Source organism: Nyctereutes procyonoides, unplaced genomic scaffold (assembly GCF_905146905.1).
Source record: "Nyctereutes procyonoides isolate TBG_1078 unplaced genomic scaffold, NYPRO_anot_genome, whole genome shotgun sequence".
Taxonomy (NCBI): Eukaryota; Metazoa; Chordata; class Mammalia; order Carnivora; family Canidae; genus Nyctereutes; species Nyctereutes procyonoides.
In genome coordinates this window covers 80662914-80678346 of record NW_026575146.1, presented here as the reverse complement: position 1 = coordinate 80678346, position 15433 = coordinate 80662914, and the positions used below count along the sequence as shown (strand labels likewise).

The 15433-nt window shown below is 53.7% G+C and overlaps 1 protein-coding gene across 1 annotated transcript; it reads right to left on the bottom strand.

Annotated features, from left to right (window-relative positions):
* Positions 1 to 16: 16 nt before the first annotated feature.
* RASGRP4 (RAS guanyl releasing protein 4) lies at positions 17 to 14558 on the bottom strand. The gene is made up of 17 exons (XM_055311288.1): positions 14437 to 14558; positions 11056 to 11240; positions 10529 to 10634; positions 10340 to 10402; positions 9610 to 9741; positions 9358 to 9511; positions 7972 to 8145; positions 6260 to 6376; positions 5231 to 5506; positions 3648 to 3728; positions 3464 to 3568; positions 3209 to 3327; positions 2950 to 3094; positions 2111 to 2147; positions 1869 to 2003; positions 1639 to 1751; positions 17 to 1195 (listed from the first exon to the last, which is right to left on the bottom strand). The coding sequence occupies exons 1-17, from the start codon at positions 14457 to 14459 to the stop codon at positions 1139 to 1141; spliced, it is 2022 nt and encodes a 673-aa protein (XP_055167263.1). The 5' UTR covers positions 14460 to 14558; the 3' UTR covers positions 17 to 1138.
* Positions 14559 to 15433: the final 875 nt, after the last annotated feature.

Below are 15433 nucleotides of genomic sequence, written 5' to 3'. Positions count from 1 at the left end.
CATCTTTCCCTTCCTGGGGACATGGGGAAGGAGACATGCAGGCATCGGACAAACAGTTCTCAGGTACGCACCAAGTGCCATCCCTGTTCTGGGTGCTAGGGATACGGCAGTGAAAAACATAGATTATAAAAACTCCTGTTCTTCTGGAGTTGACAATTTCCAGTGTGAAGAGGAGCAGACATTCAACAAGATAAATAGGTAAAAAGTACAGTTTGTTAGATGGGTAAAGGGCTATGGAGAAAAACAAAGAAGGAAGCCAGGAGCAGGACTGGGGCTGGATTGCAACTTTGAATATGGTCAGAGGGGCCTCACTCAGAAAGCGACATTAGACCTAAGTCCCAAAGATGGAGCCATGTGGGCCTGTGGAAGAGCATTCCAGGCAGAGGGAACTGCCGGTGCAAAGGCCCTGAGGTAGGAATATTTTTGGCATGTTCAGGGACCATAGAGGCCAGTGTTGCTTAAGCAGGATGAGTAAGGGGTGGTAGGTGAGGTCAGAGAGGGGACGGAAACAGATTGTGGGAGGTAGGCCATAGTGAGGACTCTGGCTTTTCCCCTGATTGAGAGGGAGGCATGGATTACTCCGAGCAGGGGAGGGACTCAGGTGTTCACAGGCTCCCTGTTCCACCTCTACTCTAGCCTTCTCTCCTGCCTCTGGAACCCTAGAGTTAGGAATATAGCTGCCCAGCCTATCCCCTCCCCGTCCTGACCCATGCTGACTGTCAGTGTAGCGTATTGGTAAGGAGCGTCCGTTTTAGAGGCAGACAGAAGACCTGGATTTGAGTTCTGCCTCCAACACTTAGGCGCTCTGCCACCTTGGAGAGCAGCTAAACCTCCCTGGGCCTCGGCTTCCTCATCTATAAAATGGAGATGTAAGGAGTTGGAGAGATGATACTTAAGTCTAGACATAATCCAGTGTGAAATCGCATAGATACAAAGTGCAGGAAGATGGAGTACAGGTTGTAGCCACTCTGATGCAAAAGAAAAAAATAACTTTCCGGGTAAGAGATGATGAACTCTTCACCGAAGGTGGTGTGGATGGGACAAAGCCGTGCCTTCAGGGGTCCTGCTGGCGGTGGAATAACGACTTGGGACTGACTCTGAGGAGGTGAGAGAGAACAGACCCAAGGCGGGTGCAGTCCTAGGAATTCAGTTTGGAGGATTGGGCAGGCGGTGAGCCCGTCTTTGGGAGGGGGACCTGGAAGGAGAAAGACACCGGGTCACCTGGGGAGAGTGTGGTGTCTAGGAGCTTGGCCGCTGACAGGGGCAGAGCCTCACCCAGACTTTGTGTAGTAGATGAATGAAAACTCTGGTGGGTGTTCAATCGGAAGGGCTCTACCTTTGAATAGTGAAATTTCCTCCACTGACACTAATGATAGCTCCTGAGGTATGTGGCTTTATCCTTGCTATTCTCTTTTTCCTTTTTCCTCCTTAAAATCCTTTTTCTGTTCTACTCGTGGCTACCCTGTCCTCCCACCCCAGCGTATCGAAAGTTTTATTTTTCTATCTAACTGCCCAAGCAACTGAGAACTCTTGCCCCTTTTTACTTTCCTATGCTTCCCCACATTGGCTTGGGTTCCCCCAAGCAAATGGCCTGGTCTCCCCTGTATCCAGTTGATGGTGGGGGCAGTTCCTCCTCACCGTCTCTGGTTCCCAGGAAGGGTTTGGGGGTTCGGTCTGGGTCCAAGCATGGCAAAGGTGGCACCCTGTCTCAGGTTCCAGGGATAATGTGTAGGAGAGATTGTCCTCTGAACCTGTTTTGGGGGTGATAGACGAGAGGGATGTGGGTGTGATGGGAAGGGCCTCATGACCTCGGATTTAATCCCCATGTATCAGACCCCTTCCCAGGACTGCCACACCCTGGGTCTTACCACAGCTAGCATGGGCAACTTGGGTAGGTGGGACAGGGGCTCCTGGGGGGCTCACATCACCCTTGGCCCCCGACCTCTTCTTACACTCAACCTTCACACGGTCCCTGCAGTGTTTATGGCAACACAGCCCACAGTCTGGGGAAAGGTCAGCAGTTAGTGGCCAGAGGCCCAGCCTGGGCCCCCCTCCACTCATCCAGCTTGTAGGTGCTGGATTCCCTCCCTACCACCAAGGCCTCACTCACCCCGACAGCGGTAGCCTTGCTTGGTGACGCCCCAGAGCTAGGAAGAGAAAGCAGAATTGGTTATGTAGGCTAGGGGAGAGAGGGCTGTGGGCGGGGGTGGGATTGGTCTCTGGAAGTGTGGAAACCATCTGGCTTGGGAAATTCTCACAGCTAGAGGCTTACGTGGGAATGTGGGGATTAAAAGAATTTGGGGTTATTGCAAGTTTGGGGAGTCATCTAGGTGAAATCCTGGAATTAATAAAATATAAATTCTGTGGGCAAGGATTGCGTCTGTTGTGTTTTTGCTGTGCGTCCCCCTCCCCAGCCCTCAAGTCTAGAACAACCTGGCACACAGGAGGTACTCTGTAAATATGCAGTGAGTGAGAAAGTGGGTTTGGGAAGTAATCCAAGGTTTGTGAATTAGTCTTGGTTTGGAGATTGAGAGATCTGTCCATTATCTAGAGTTTGAGGAGTCCTTGAATTTGAAAATTATCCAGGGTTTGAGTTATCTGGAGTCTAAAGATTTGGAAATTGATTCTGTTTGGAGATAATCTACCCACGTTTGTAGATGATATAGGATTTTAGATATCCATAGTTTGGCAGCGATCCAGGATGGAGATCATCTGAAATTTGGGCATTATTCTAGACTTTGGGCATATCCAGCATTTAGGGTTTATATGGGATATGGGGATTATTTGAGACTGGGGATTTTCTGGAATTTGGTGATCATCTAGGGTTGGGGACTGTGAGCCCTACAAGGCTGGGCTGGCCCTCTGAACCCAGGCTGTGAGGAGTCAGGACTCGGGACTCTCCAGGCCCTTAGGTGGGGCCTAAGGCTGATAGAGGGGCCAGGTGCTCACAAAGCCACTGCAGCTGTCACAGAAGGTGGGCTTGCGGAAGGTGACCTCATGGAAGCTATGCAGGAAAGCCAGGCCCAGCTTGGAGCAGATGGCGCTGGCCCGGAGCAGGTACCCCGTCAGCTCTTCTCGGCTGTAGGAGCCATTCCTGGGGGCAGAGATTGCACCTCAGCATGACTGGCCCCTTTCTCCCAGACTCAGAGGAGTCCTGCTAGCCCCAGTATCCTCATCTTTGGGGGACCCGGCAGTCAGGAGTACTTACCCCTGGCGGGGGGGTGGGTGAAGCCCATGGCAGGCAAAGGGGAAGTTGCCTGAGAGTCGCTCAAAGTCCTCCTGAGAGATAGTTCCTCGGCCTTCAGGGTCATAATTCTTGAACACAGACTTTAGAAGAGTATGGGAAGGAGACAGTAAGGCCAAACCATGATCCTCATGATCTCAGATCTCCTCTTCTGGGTCAGGACTGTACAGATACCTTCCTTCCTGGACCCCAGTGGCCAGGCCATAGTCCCCTCCTTACCTCCACCAGCTGCTCCACATGCCGACCCAGGGTGACCCTGTCGGGTTTGGGTGTCACGCCAGGGGCCCACTCCACCACCAGGGGCGCCTTGAAGGGGGAGGGTGGCTGGGGCAGGGACAGAGGGGTACAATTAGTCAGGGCATGGGCTCGGGCTGGTAGTCAGAGGTCAGGGGCCAGTTCTCACCAGACTCTTGGGACAGCGGGGTTCTCGGGCGTAAGAAAGTTCATAGATCTCATCCTCCGTGTAGAAGAGATCCAGGGAAAGCTGGGGGGTGGGGGAGGGCGTTACAGATCTTCATCTCCATCCACCTACCTACAGCCTATGCCCTGCTTGGATCTCCAGTCTCATCCTCTTCCCAGAGCCCCTCTTCTCTGGAGACTCCCAGGGTCTTCTCTCCCACCCACCCACCATTCAGTCTCCCAACAGCCCCATCCCCCAATCCAGAAATGCCATCTCCTCACTGAGGCTTTTTTGGGTTCTATTTAAAACTAAACCTGTTACTTTCTATGCCGGTTTCTACTTTAGTTTTCACTATTAGCACTTACCCCTGAAAGACCATATGATTTACTCATTTACTTTATTTTATTGGCTGTCTCCCCTACTGGGAAATCAGCCCCACAAGAACAGCAGTTTTTTTCCTGACGTGCTCACTGCTGTGAGCCTAAGTGCCTAAAGCAGTGTCTGGCTCATAGCAGGTGCTTGATAAATATTTGGGCTTGATGGCCTTCTTGAATCAGCAAAGCATAGAACCTTGGGCACCAGTCATCTTAGGGCAAGGCCAGCTTTACAGGCAGGCCCCATACTTTGAAGGGTCTCACTTCATTTAATGCCCTGCTGTCACCATCTTGAAAGTCTTAAGAATTTTATTTTTTTTTTAATTTTTTAATTTTTTTTTAATTTTTATTTATTATTATTTATGATAGTCACAGAGAGAGAGAGAGAGAGAGAGAGAGAGAGAGAGAGGCAGAGACACAGGCAGAGGGAGAAGCAGGCTCCATGCACCGGGAGCCCGACTCAGGACTCGATCCCGGGTCTCCAGGATCGCGCCCTGGGCCAAAGGCAGGCGCCAAACCGCTGCGCCACCCAGGGATCCCAGTCTTAAGAATTTTAAAAAAGGAACCCCACATTTTCATTTTGCATGGGGCACTGTGAATTACATAGCTGGTCCTGTCTTGGGGTCCAAATATCAGTCTTAGACTACATGGCCTTCAGAATCCCAGTCTGTCTCAGTTTATAGCTCTTTGGGCAGGGTGGGAAGATATACATATTATTATTTATATTATATAAATAGAATATAGCCAGAATCCCACATTCTCAGTCTAAGGATGTAGTGTGGTGGTTAACATATGTTTAACACACAGGTTCTGAGGCCGACCTGCTTGGGTTCAAATCTAGGATTTTTGTTTTTGTTTTTTTTTTAAGATTTTATTTATTCATGAGAGACAGAGAGAGGCAGAGACATAGGCAGAGATAGAAGCAGGTTCCATGCAGGGAGCCTGATGTGGGACTCGATCCTGGGACTCCAGGATCACGCCCTGGGCCGAAGGCAGACACTCAACTGCTGAGCCACCTGGGCATCCCTCAAATCTAGGTTTTACTGCCGTGGGACAGTAGACAAATGATGGCACTTTGTGGGCCTCAGTTTCCCAATCTGTAGGATGGGCATGACAAGGGTACAGACCCTCATGCACCCAGGACCCTAAATCTCTACAGCCTCCAGGTTCAGCCTCCCAAGCATCCAGCCTGGTCAGGGCAGGGCAGCTCACCGTGAGCAGATGCAGCAGGTCCTCGCTAGCACTGCAGGGGGGGTGCTGCCTCTGGAGGGCTGCTAGCTCCTGCAGCCGCAGGTAGAGGTTGTTGAGTTTGGGTAGGTGCAGGCGGCCATCAGGCAACCTATCAGGCTGTGCCTCGTGCAGGGACACCAGATCTTTGAGATGCACACCGAGGACAGGCAGCCGGAAGCCCGTGCAGTCGGCCCAGGTGCGGCGGTAACGGGCGTAGTTGTTGTGGGCAGCAAGAAGCTCAGACAGCTCCAGCAGGGCCTGTGGGGGAGAGCATATTATGGGAGGGAGTCTTAGCCTCCTTGTGGGTTCCGGACTCCCAGGGGCCCGATGGCATTTTGGACATCTACCTAAGCCCTTCCATGTCCCACAATGGCCTCAGCATCCCCCTAAACTGCTCTTCTTTTTGGGTCCCCATCTCAGAAAAGCTCCATATCCCCCACTCTCCAGGCTAGAGTGATGTTTCCAAAACTGAAATCTGATCATGCATGCTGTCATCATTACCTAACCTTTCCTAGCTCCCCACTGCCCTCTGGATAAAGCCCAGACACCTTAGTTCAGCTTGCAAGTCTCAACAGGATCTTGCCCTGGGCATCTCCAGCCTATTTCCTGCCAGATCCTGACTTCACACACTGAACTCATGAGTAACACACTCTCCCCGTACACTTCCCAGGGTATGCGGAGCTGTGCTCCTCCCATGAATGGCCTGAATTTGGTGCCTTAGGGGCATCATTTCAGTCCCTACCTGGACTGCAGGTTCTCGGCTACCATCTCTCATCTGTCTCCTTCCAGTCCTGCTCAGGACTGGAAACACAGAGTAGAGAAGGGTCAGCATGATGCATGCATGGTTGAAGAAGGGCACAGAAGGATAGTCTGGGGTTCTGTCCCATTTGGAAGAGCAAGGTCTCCAGGTGGCTCCAGGGCCCCTGGGTAGGGATGGGAGGCATTGGGGAAAAGTGTGGGAGTTCAGGATCATTGACCGCTGGAACTTTGGGGAGAATAGTGGGGGCTCACCTTGGTGCTGTCAGGGCTCAGGTGGGCATGGGAGTCCTTGAGTCTGGAGATTGCACTGTGACACAGGCCCCCGGTGACTGCCATCAGTGTGTTGAAATTCTGTAGCTGGTAGAGCCTCTAGGAAGGGAGAGTGGTGGGTATACATGGAGGATGGGCAAAATGGGGGTTCACATGACTGCAACCCAGTTGAATTGAGGTGTCAGGTATGTGTGGGTATGGGCCAGGGTGGGCATCAGGTGAGAGGGGTTAGGCAGGAGGGTGTGTCAGGAAGGAGTGAGCCACAAGCAGGTATATGGGCATTACATGGGGGCGTCAGGCAAGTGATTGATGGGAGGTCAGAAAAAAGAGAGAGGGAGTCAGGGAAGTGTGAGGAGTTAGGTTTGGGGACAGGTGTGGAGGATTTAGACAGATGTCAGGTGACAGGCACCTGGGGGTCAGACTGCTCTGAGAGACAGGTGAAGGGAGACAGGTGGCCTGGGCTCTGGGCGGGAGTTAGGAGCCCGGCAGAGGTGGACGGGGCCAGAGTGAAATGAAAGGGTCAGAAGCCCGGGAGAGACACGTGGAGGGTCAGCTGGGCATCAGGGGCAACTGCCCCATCCTCTCCTTTTCCGAGTCTGCAGGGGAGAGGTCGCTGTGGGGAGGGGGTAAGCCAGAGAAGAGTGGGAGACCCCCAGACCTAGAGACCAGGGCAGACGCTAGAACCCTGGGTCCGTAGGGCCGCACTGGAGAAGCCAGAGGATGGAAGACGCGAGAGGAAGGGCGTGGCCTGCGAGGAAGTACGCGAGGGGGCGTGGCCACGGTGGGGGACGGAGGCTTCCTTTTTCTCCAGAAAGGAGGGAAGGTATCTATTTAGGGAAGGGGAAGAAAGGGTTGTGACACGGTGGGGCTGGGCCAGGCAGAGACCCGACGTGATGGGTGACGGGGAGGGGGGCAGTCTGTGCCGAAGGGACGGCTGGGGCCTAGAGCCTGACATGGGGGGCACGGAAACTTGGGGGCTTGCCAGAGACGCTTTCACTGCCCTGTGGACAGAATATTTGGGCATAGGGTTTGGGAGACGGACAAAGGGGCAACGTCGTCAGCAGTACGTCTGGGACCAACTGGGGGGCCAGGCGAGTCCGACGTGGTGACACCAAGGCCAAGGAAGAAGTGCGGTCCCAGTCCGGGATTAGAACCTGAGGACTAGGGACACCTGGTGGCTCAGTGGTTGAGCATCTGGCTCCGGCTCAGAGCATAATCCTGGAGACCCAGGATCGAGTCCCACATCGGGCTCCCTGCATGGAGCCTGCTTCTCCCTCTGCTTGTGTCTGCGCCTCTCTCTCTCTCTCTCTCTCTCTCTCTTAAGATTTTATTTATTTATTCGAGAGAGAGAGAGAGAGAGAGAGAGAGAGGGAGGGAGAAGCAGGTTCCGTGCAGGGAGCCCGACGTGGTACTCGATCCTGGGTCTCCAGGATCATACCCCGGGCTGAAGGCAGTGCTAAACCGCTGGGCCACTGGGGCTGCCCTGCGCCTCTCTCTCTCTCTCTCTCTCTCTCTCTCTCTTTCTGTCTGTCTCTCATGAATAAATAAATAAAATCTTAAAAAAAGAACCTGGGGACTGGGACCTCGGGGGCGGGGGCGGAGTCGGGGTGCGCGTGACGCGGGGGGCGGAGCCGGGCAGGTGGACTGCGTCGTCCGCAGTTCCCTCGGCCCCTCCCCCTCGGGACCGGCCTCACCTGTGCCACCTGGATGAACTTGTCCAGCACTTGCGCGCGCTGTGCGGGCCCCGGACGGCTCAGCACCATGACCTGCACCCAGCGGGACACGCTGTTGCTGAGCCCTACGGATCCCTCCAGGGCCGGGCAGCCCCGCACGGAGCCCTGCAAAACGTAGCCCCGCAGGTCCTGGGGCTGGGGGTGAGGTGGGCGTCAGGGTGGGCAGTGGCGCGCAGGCCTTGCCCTCACACGCCCATCCCCCTAGCAGCTGCGACCTCTGAGGCCCTAGTCTGGCTGTCACATGTCCTTGACGTCACCGTGGCCCTCTCCCTCTGAAGAGAAATATTTAAATAAAGTCAGGCACTGTTCTGAGCCCTCTCTCCTATTACCTAATTTAATCCTCACATCAGCTCTACGAGGTGAATACCGTACTATATGACTTGCATTTTAGAGAGGAGGCCGCGGAGGCGCTGAGAGGATAATTTGCCCAGGGTCACACCACTGTGAACCCAGTCTATTGCTCCTAACTGTCCTGACAGGTACACAGTCAGCAAAAGGAAGGATGGCAAAGAGGACATGAAAGTAATTTCTATTTGTTCTGCTCAAGGGGTCAACATCCCACACCTACATGTACAGCAGCCTGTGTGCGTGTATTTGTGAACAATCAGATTTCCACATTAAGGAACCGGATCACTGCCTTCCCTTGAAGTGGTGATGGCAATAGCTAATACTTATATATATGTTGAAGCATATGAAATTATCATGTGGGTAGGTAAATATGGCAATTTCAGATCGTTCTGACAGGTAGCATTTACTTTGGACCAGACACTGATCCGATGAGGCAGGAAGTGTTAAATTCCCCTTTGTACAGATAATGGAACTGAGCCACAGTGAACTTAAATGCTTCTCGAATAAATGAGTAATTGATAAAATATTTTGAGCACTTACTATGTGCCACACACTATGCAAGCATTTTTTTTTTTTTTGAGTAGGCTCCACACCCACTGTGGGGCTTGAGCTCATGTCCCTGATGTCAAGATCTGAGATCAAGAGTCAGTCAGATGCTCAACTGACTGAGCCACCCAGGTACCCTCCCAAAAGCATTTTTAAGTGGACATATTAATTTAATTCTCCTAGCCATCTAATGAAGTACTATGACCTCCATTTTATAAATGAGAAATCTGAGTCTCAGGTTGAGAAACTAATTCAAAGTTACACAGATAAGGAAGGGCTGATGGATTTGAACCCAGGGGTTCTATTAGTCAGCTCAACTCATTTTCCTGAACCTTCTAGCATTCGTTTTGAGAGCTTGAGATCCCCGCCCAATGCCCATGTAGGGGTCCTCTGAGTCTTGCCAGGCTCCAGCCCACTCCAAGCCCTCCCCAGCTGGGGGAAGGGAGTCCTCACCGTGATCGCCTGGAAGGACCGGAACTCCAGATAGGTGAGATGCTGAGCCAGCTCCCCCGTCTCCAGGTGGTCGAAAAGCAAGGACACTTTGCGCTTTTTGCCTAGGCCTGGGCTGCTCAGGGGGAGTGGGGGGCCCGGGCCACCTGGGCTCAGGCTGGGAGCAAAGAGGGGCAGAGTCTTTTAGGGGTATAGGGTGGAGGATGTGGGATGAGGAGGGAGACAGCAGAATGGGGTGCAGGGGGATTGACTCACAGGTTGGAGGAGTCTCCCAGGCTCCTCTGGGCAGAGTTGCCCTTCTCCTCCACAGTGGCCCAGAAGCGACCTATAACCTCTTCTAACTGAGGCTCTTGGTGTACCGTCTCAGGGTGTCGGGTCAGCCAGTATCTGAGTGTGGTTTTAGAGATGGTGGGCTGAGGCTGGGCATGCGGAAACTCTCTGAAACAGGTGTCTTGGGCTGAGGACTCTCTAGGTGTGGACTTGGGGTCTCTGGAAGGTCAGGGTTTGGAGAGGCACTAGCTTGGGGCTGTCTCTAGGGGTAGGACTGGGGGGCCTCTTACCACAGGCTGGGGAATCAATGGGACATAGACGAGGGGATCTCTTGGAGGTGGAATTGCTAGGAAGCAGGATAGTGGGGGGGGTCTCAGGAAGTAAGCTGGGGGCCTCTGAGGGTGAGACTCTTGGGGAATAAGATGAGGGGGCCTTAAAAGTTAGGCTAGGGTATGTGGGGGTTTGGGGAATCGGAGCTGGAGGTCTCTGGGCATCAGCTATGAGAGGGTCTCTAGGATCTGGTCATGGGTCTCTGGTCATGGTAAGGGTTCTAGGGAGCAGAACTGGGAGGGTCCTGGGAGCCAAACCAGAGCTGTCTCAGAAGTGGTATCTAGGGGAGCAGGGCTTGGTGGGTCTGTGGGGAATCAGTCTGGGGAATCTCTGGGCGGTGTTTTTTGGGAGAGGCAACAGGCTGGGGGTCTCGGCCCCACCCTACCTGACCAGGTGACAGATCTGCAGCCGCCTCAGCTCCTGTGTGTCCCCTGTGGCCTCCTGGTACTTGAGTTCTGGTCAAGGCTCTGATATCCGGCATCCCAGACCTGCCTGTTCACCCTGTTCCCAACTCCAGACTCTGGCGTCTCTGTCCCCTACCCTCCACCCACTGCTCGTGGCCCTGGAAGGATATAAGGTCAGCAGACGGGCAGCGAGGTGGGCAGAAGGCAGCACCCAGCTGTGCATGGCCAGTACCATGTTGAGAATGTGGTCCCCACGGCGCAGGCTGCCAGCTGAGTCTGGAGGCGGGAGAAGGGGACTCTGTGTCAGAATGGCTCCTCGGCAAGGGACCGCACAGTCTCCAGAGCCAGTTGGATTGGCTGGCTCAAGCTCCAGCTCTACCTGCGTGAACTAGGGCAAGCAACTTGGCCTCCTTAGGGTGTCTCGGTTTCCTTGTCTGTACTGGGCAGAGACCAGCACAGCACCTGGCAAGTCATGTTGTAGATGGAAATAGCACCCCCACCTCCTCCCCTCATCTCAGGAAAAAGAAATGCATGTTTCACTGCATCTGGAAGAGTGATTGAGATTCATTCCACACACCCTTGCTACCATTTTATGCGCCTCCCCCCCCCCAAAAAAAAAACCCCTGAGACCTAGACAGAGGTTGGCTGCTTTACCGCCTTAGGACTGGGGACGCCGGCCAGGGAAGGGGACACTCACCGAAGGACTGGATGCATTTCTCCAGCAGCTCATCTTCGCTGCAGCCGCCCTCATTCAGCATGCCCAGAGCCATGGAAGCCATGACCTTGCTGATTTCCCGGGGGCTGGGGCACGTCTTGTGGCGCCGGGCCTGTCGGGGCCGGCCCCGCCCTGCTGTCTTTCCTGGGCATTCCTGGTGGGACTTCCTGTGGGCACACCCCCCAGGGAATCATGGGAACCCCTTCCTTCGGGCAGACCCCCAGAATTCTTCTTAACCCCCCAAACCCCAAAGCATCATGGGAGAAAACCCCTGGAATATTCCAGGTCATGGGAGCTTTCTACAGGTAAACTCAAAGGGTTACTCCTGCCCACTTCAGGGAATCAGGGGAAAAGACTCTCAACATCACCCTGAACCCCCAGGAAATCAGGAAATCACGGAGAAGACCCCCAGAATTACTAAGGGAATCATAAGAACTCCTTCCTCCAGGCATCAACCCCATATTCCCCTTGACTGTATACTCCCCAGGGCACTATGGAGAGACTTCCTGTTGGCAGGACCCTGGGATGACTCTTGGCCTCCCAGGGGATTATGGGAGAAGACCACCCCTCCACCCCTCCTACCTCCACCCCCGTCATTCCTGTCCTTCCCAGGGCCTGCCTTCAGAATTCCCTTTTTGCTCTCCAGTGCTGGTCCCCCAGCCCTCATGAAAGCAGCAGACCCCTGAGATCCCATCTGTCCCTCCTCCCTGAGCCAGACTCCCTACTAAGGTGACAGCCCCCTCCCCCAAGCCAGGACTTTGTCAGGATCTGAGTCTTAGCCACCAGCCTGGGTCCCTCGGCTTGGAGAGAAGACATGGGTGCAAAGTGGCCTCACAAGGGCTTTTCAGAGCTGGGCAGGGTCCCCGGGGTAAGGCAGCTTCAAGGAAAGTTTAAAAATAACCATCTGCTCTGTCTTGTGCCTCTCTGAGGCTCGTGTTCCAGTTGGGGAAAGGTGGAAACAGAGACAGACATGGTGGAGGAAGGAGGGAGCAGAATCCAGGCTGAATGGCCTTGGCTTCCGCTATGGTTAGACCACACGGGGTTAGAGGGGTTTATGCTGGCTGTGTGACTCTGTGCTAGTCACTTAATGCCGCTGGGCTTCAGTTTCCTCATATGAAAAATGGGAGTCATCGTTGGACCTTCTCCAGGAATTTATCATGAACATTCAATGCCTTGCTTCTCAAAAGTGCCAAACATGGGACTTGGTTTGGGGCGCCTGGGTGGCTCAGTCATGTAAGCATCTGCCTTGGGCTCAGGTCATGATTTCAGGGTCCTGGGATCGAGCCCTGTGCTGGGCTCCCTGCTAAATGGGGAGTCTGCTTCTCCGTCTGCCCCTTCCCCTACTTGTGTGCTCTCTCTCTCTCAGATAAATAATATATTAATATTATTAATATTAATATATTAATAATATTTTTTTAAAGGGACTTAGTTTGCTCAGGCTGTTAAGTGGCAGGAGATGGGAAAGTCGAATTTGACATCCAGAGAAAGTGATGAGGTGGACTAGAAACTGGGCCTGGGGTACGGAGCGAAAGCAGAAATGGGGACACCCTCATCACAAGGGCACTGACATGGGCCCTGGTGCATCCTAAGGGTTCAGGAAATCAGCCCTGAATGTTCTTGAGCTGAAATTTACTGAGTATTGGGATCCCTGGGTGGCTCAGCGGTTTAGTGTCTGCCTTTGGCCCAGGGTGTGAAACTGGAGTCCCGGGATCGAATCCCACATTGGGCTCCTTGCATGGAGCCTGCTTCTCCCTCTGCTTCTCTCTCTTTCTGGGTCTCTCATGAATAAATAAATAAAATCTTTAAAAAAAAAAAAAGAAATTTACTGAATACTGAATGTGTTCCGGGCAGAGGCTTGAGCCCCCGTCTCCATCAGTGGTTCTCAAACTGTGGTCCAACCCATGACACCGGCACCACCTGGAAGCCTGATAGAAATACAAATTCTCGGGTCTCACGAAGAGACCTCCAGAATCAGAAGCCTTGGAGGTGGGCCCAGCAATCTCTGTGTGTGTTTTATTTTTATTTTTTTTATAATTTTTTATAATTTTTATTTATTTATGATAGTCACAGAGAGAGAGAGAGAGGCAGAGACACAGGCAGAGGGAGAAGCAGGCTCCATGCACCGGGAGCCCGATGTGGGACTCGATCCCGGGTCTCCAGGATCGCACCCTGGGCCAAAGGCAGGCGCCAAACCACTGCGCCACCCAGGGATCCCTGTGTGTGTGTTTTAAAGATTTTTTTACCTTTAAGTACTCTCTATCCCCAATGTGGGGCTCGAACTCACCACCTTGGGATCAAGAGTCACATGCTCCACCGACTGAGCCAGCCAGGCGCCCGGCAATCTGTGTTTTACAAGTCCTCTAGGTGGTTCTGATGTGTGCCCACTAGACCGGCTCACTGAAGACTTCTGAGCCTCTTTGAGGAGGGACTAGGATTATTCTATTAACAGCGGAAGATGGGGCACCTGGATGGCTCAGCCGTTGGGCGTCTGCCTTCACATCCAGGGCATGATCCTGGGGTTCTGGGATTGGGTCCCTCATGGGGCTCCCTGCGTGGAGCCTGCTTCTCCTTCTGCCTGCGTCTCTGCCTCTCTCTGTGTGTGTCTCTCATGAATAAATAAAGAAAAGAAAAGAAAAAAGAAACAAAGAAACAAAGGAAGAAACTGGGGCACAGAGCAATCAAGTGGCTTACCTAAGGTCACACAGCCAGAAAACGAGACAGCCAAATCTCTACCACTAAACTGCTGGATATTATGGGGAGGGGACCCCTTTGCCCATCAGAGACACGCCAGAGGGAGGCGGCTGGAGGAGCTACCTAGGCTAGGGACCCAGCCACCACCGCCCCGGGAGCACAGGAAAGCAGCTTGTCCAGGCGCTAGGAAGCCCGGGCCAGAGGCCGCCAGGCCCTCACCTGTGACCATCTGCTCTCTGTAGTGCCGGGAGCAGCCAGGAGGGGTTTAAGGAGCAGGGGAGCCGCCTGGCCCTGCGTCACACTCCCCTCCCCCGGGGCAGGGCCCTGCAGGAGCCTGGAGTTTCCAGCCCGGGAGCAGGGGGCAGCAGCAAGGGAGCAGCGCTGATGGGGAACCGGGCAGGCCCCGGGGAGCACGGAGACACCCCATCTAGGGGGCGAGGACGAGCGCGGCGGGGCAGAGGGGATACGAGCTGCTCGAACTGCAAAGGCAGATGCTCCAACAAGCAGCTCCTCAGTCCCCGAAGTATATGGGTCACCTGGTGCCCCCGCTCGTGCGGCTGCCCCCGGCGCCCGGGGCTCCCCCGGCTTCCCTCGTCCTCCCCAGCCTTCCCAGGCAGCGGGGGCCCAGCGGCTGAGGGCGCTCCCGCTCTCCTTGGGGGGGGGTCCTCTCACCTCTTGCTGTCTTTCCTGTTCATGCTTCCTGGTGCGGGGGAGGGGGTCTTGCAGGAGTCTGGCTCTGTTCCTCCCCCTTCCCAATGCTCCAGCTTCTTAGCCCCTTGGGAGCTGGGGCCTCCTCGGTGCTTGGGAAGGAAAGAGGAACTGCCCCTCCCCACCCAGCCCCAGGCCAGGGGGAAGGAAGAGGCTGGGGAGAGACCAAAGGTCCCCCCTCCCCCACATGGGGATCCCTTCGGGCTGAGGTTTCCGGTGCTGCCGGCCCCCACCCCCAGGCGCCCAGCGGGCTCTCTCTCTATCTCCCCCATCTTTCTGTCTCTAGACCCGTGATTCTCTGTTCTGCACTGCTGTTCTTCAACGAGAGCTGGTTGTTTTGTTTTTTAAGTCTCCCTGTTGTGACACATTTAGGTAAAAACACACACTCAGAAAGTCTGTATTTCTGTAGGGATGTATTCGTGTATATAACACACAAAGGCTTGAATGGGAAGGCCCAAGACCTAAGACTTTGTACATTTCTCCTTCTTTTTCTTTTTCTTTTTTCTTTTTTTGAGATTTTATTTATTTATTCATGAGAGACACACACAGAGAGAGAGAGAGAGAGAGAGAGAGAGAGAGAGGCAGAGACACAGGCAGAGGGAGAAGCAGACTCCCCCCGGGATCACGACCTGAGCCAAAGGCCGAGGCTCAACCACTGAGCCACCCAGGCGTCCCATCCTTCTGTTTCTTTTACTCCTGGTTTCTTTTTAATGATACCATGTGTATCCCAGGAAACATTTTCACTGTATTGTGTTCTGTTGTAACAAAACCTTATGTAGCGCCTACTGCATACCACACAGCGTTCTAAGGGCTTTTAAAATATTAGCTCCTTTCATCATCACACAATCTTAAAGACTGTTCTCTTATTATGAAAAACATTACAGAAGGAGGTAAACGCTCTGGGGGCCGCTTCCCCTGCCCACTGTCCCTCTTAGGCAGTGGTGACCAATATCGAATATTG

What these genes read in the sequence shown, in the direction of transcription:
- RASGRP4 (XM_055311288.1), bottom strand. Translation starts at nt 14,459, where the DNA reads ATGAACAGGAAAGACAGCAAGAG. An exon ending in AACAGGAAAGACAGCAAGAG is followed by an intron (nt 11,241 to 14,436) that starts GTGAGAGGACCC and finishes GTGTGCCCACAG; the next exon opens with GAAGTCCCACCAGGAATGCC. An exon ending in CAGATCTGTCACCTGGTCAG is followed by an intron (nt 9,742 to 10,339) that starts GTAGGGTGGGGC and finishes AACCACACTCAG; the next exon opens with ATACTGGCTGACCCGACACC.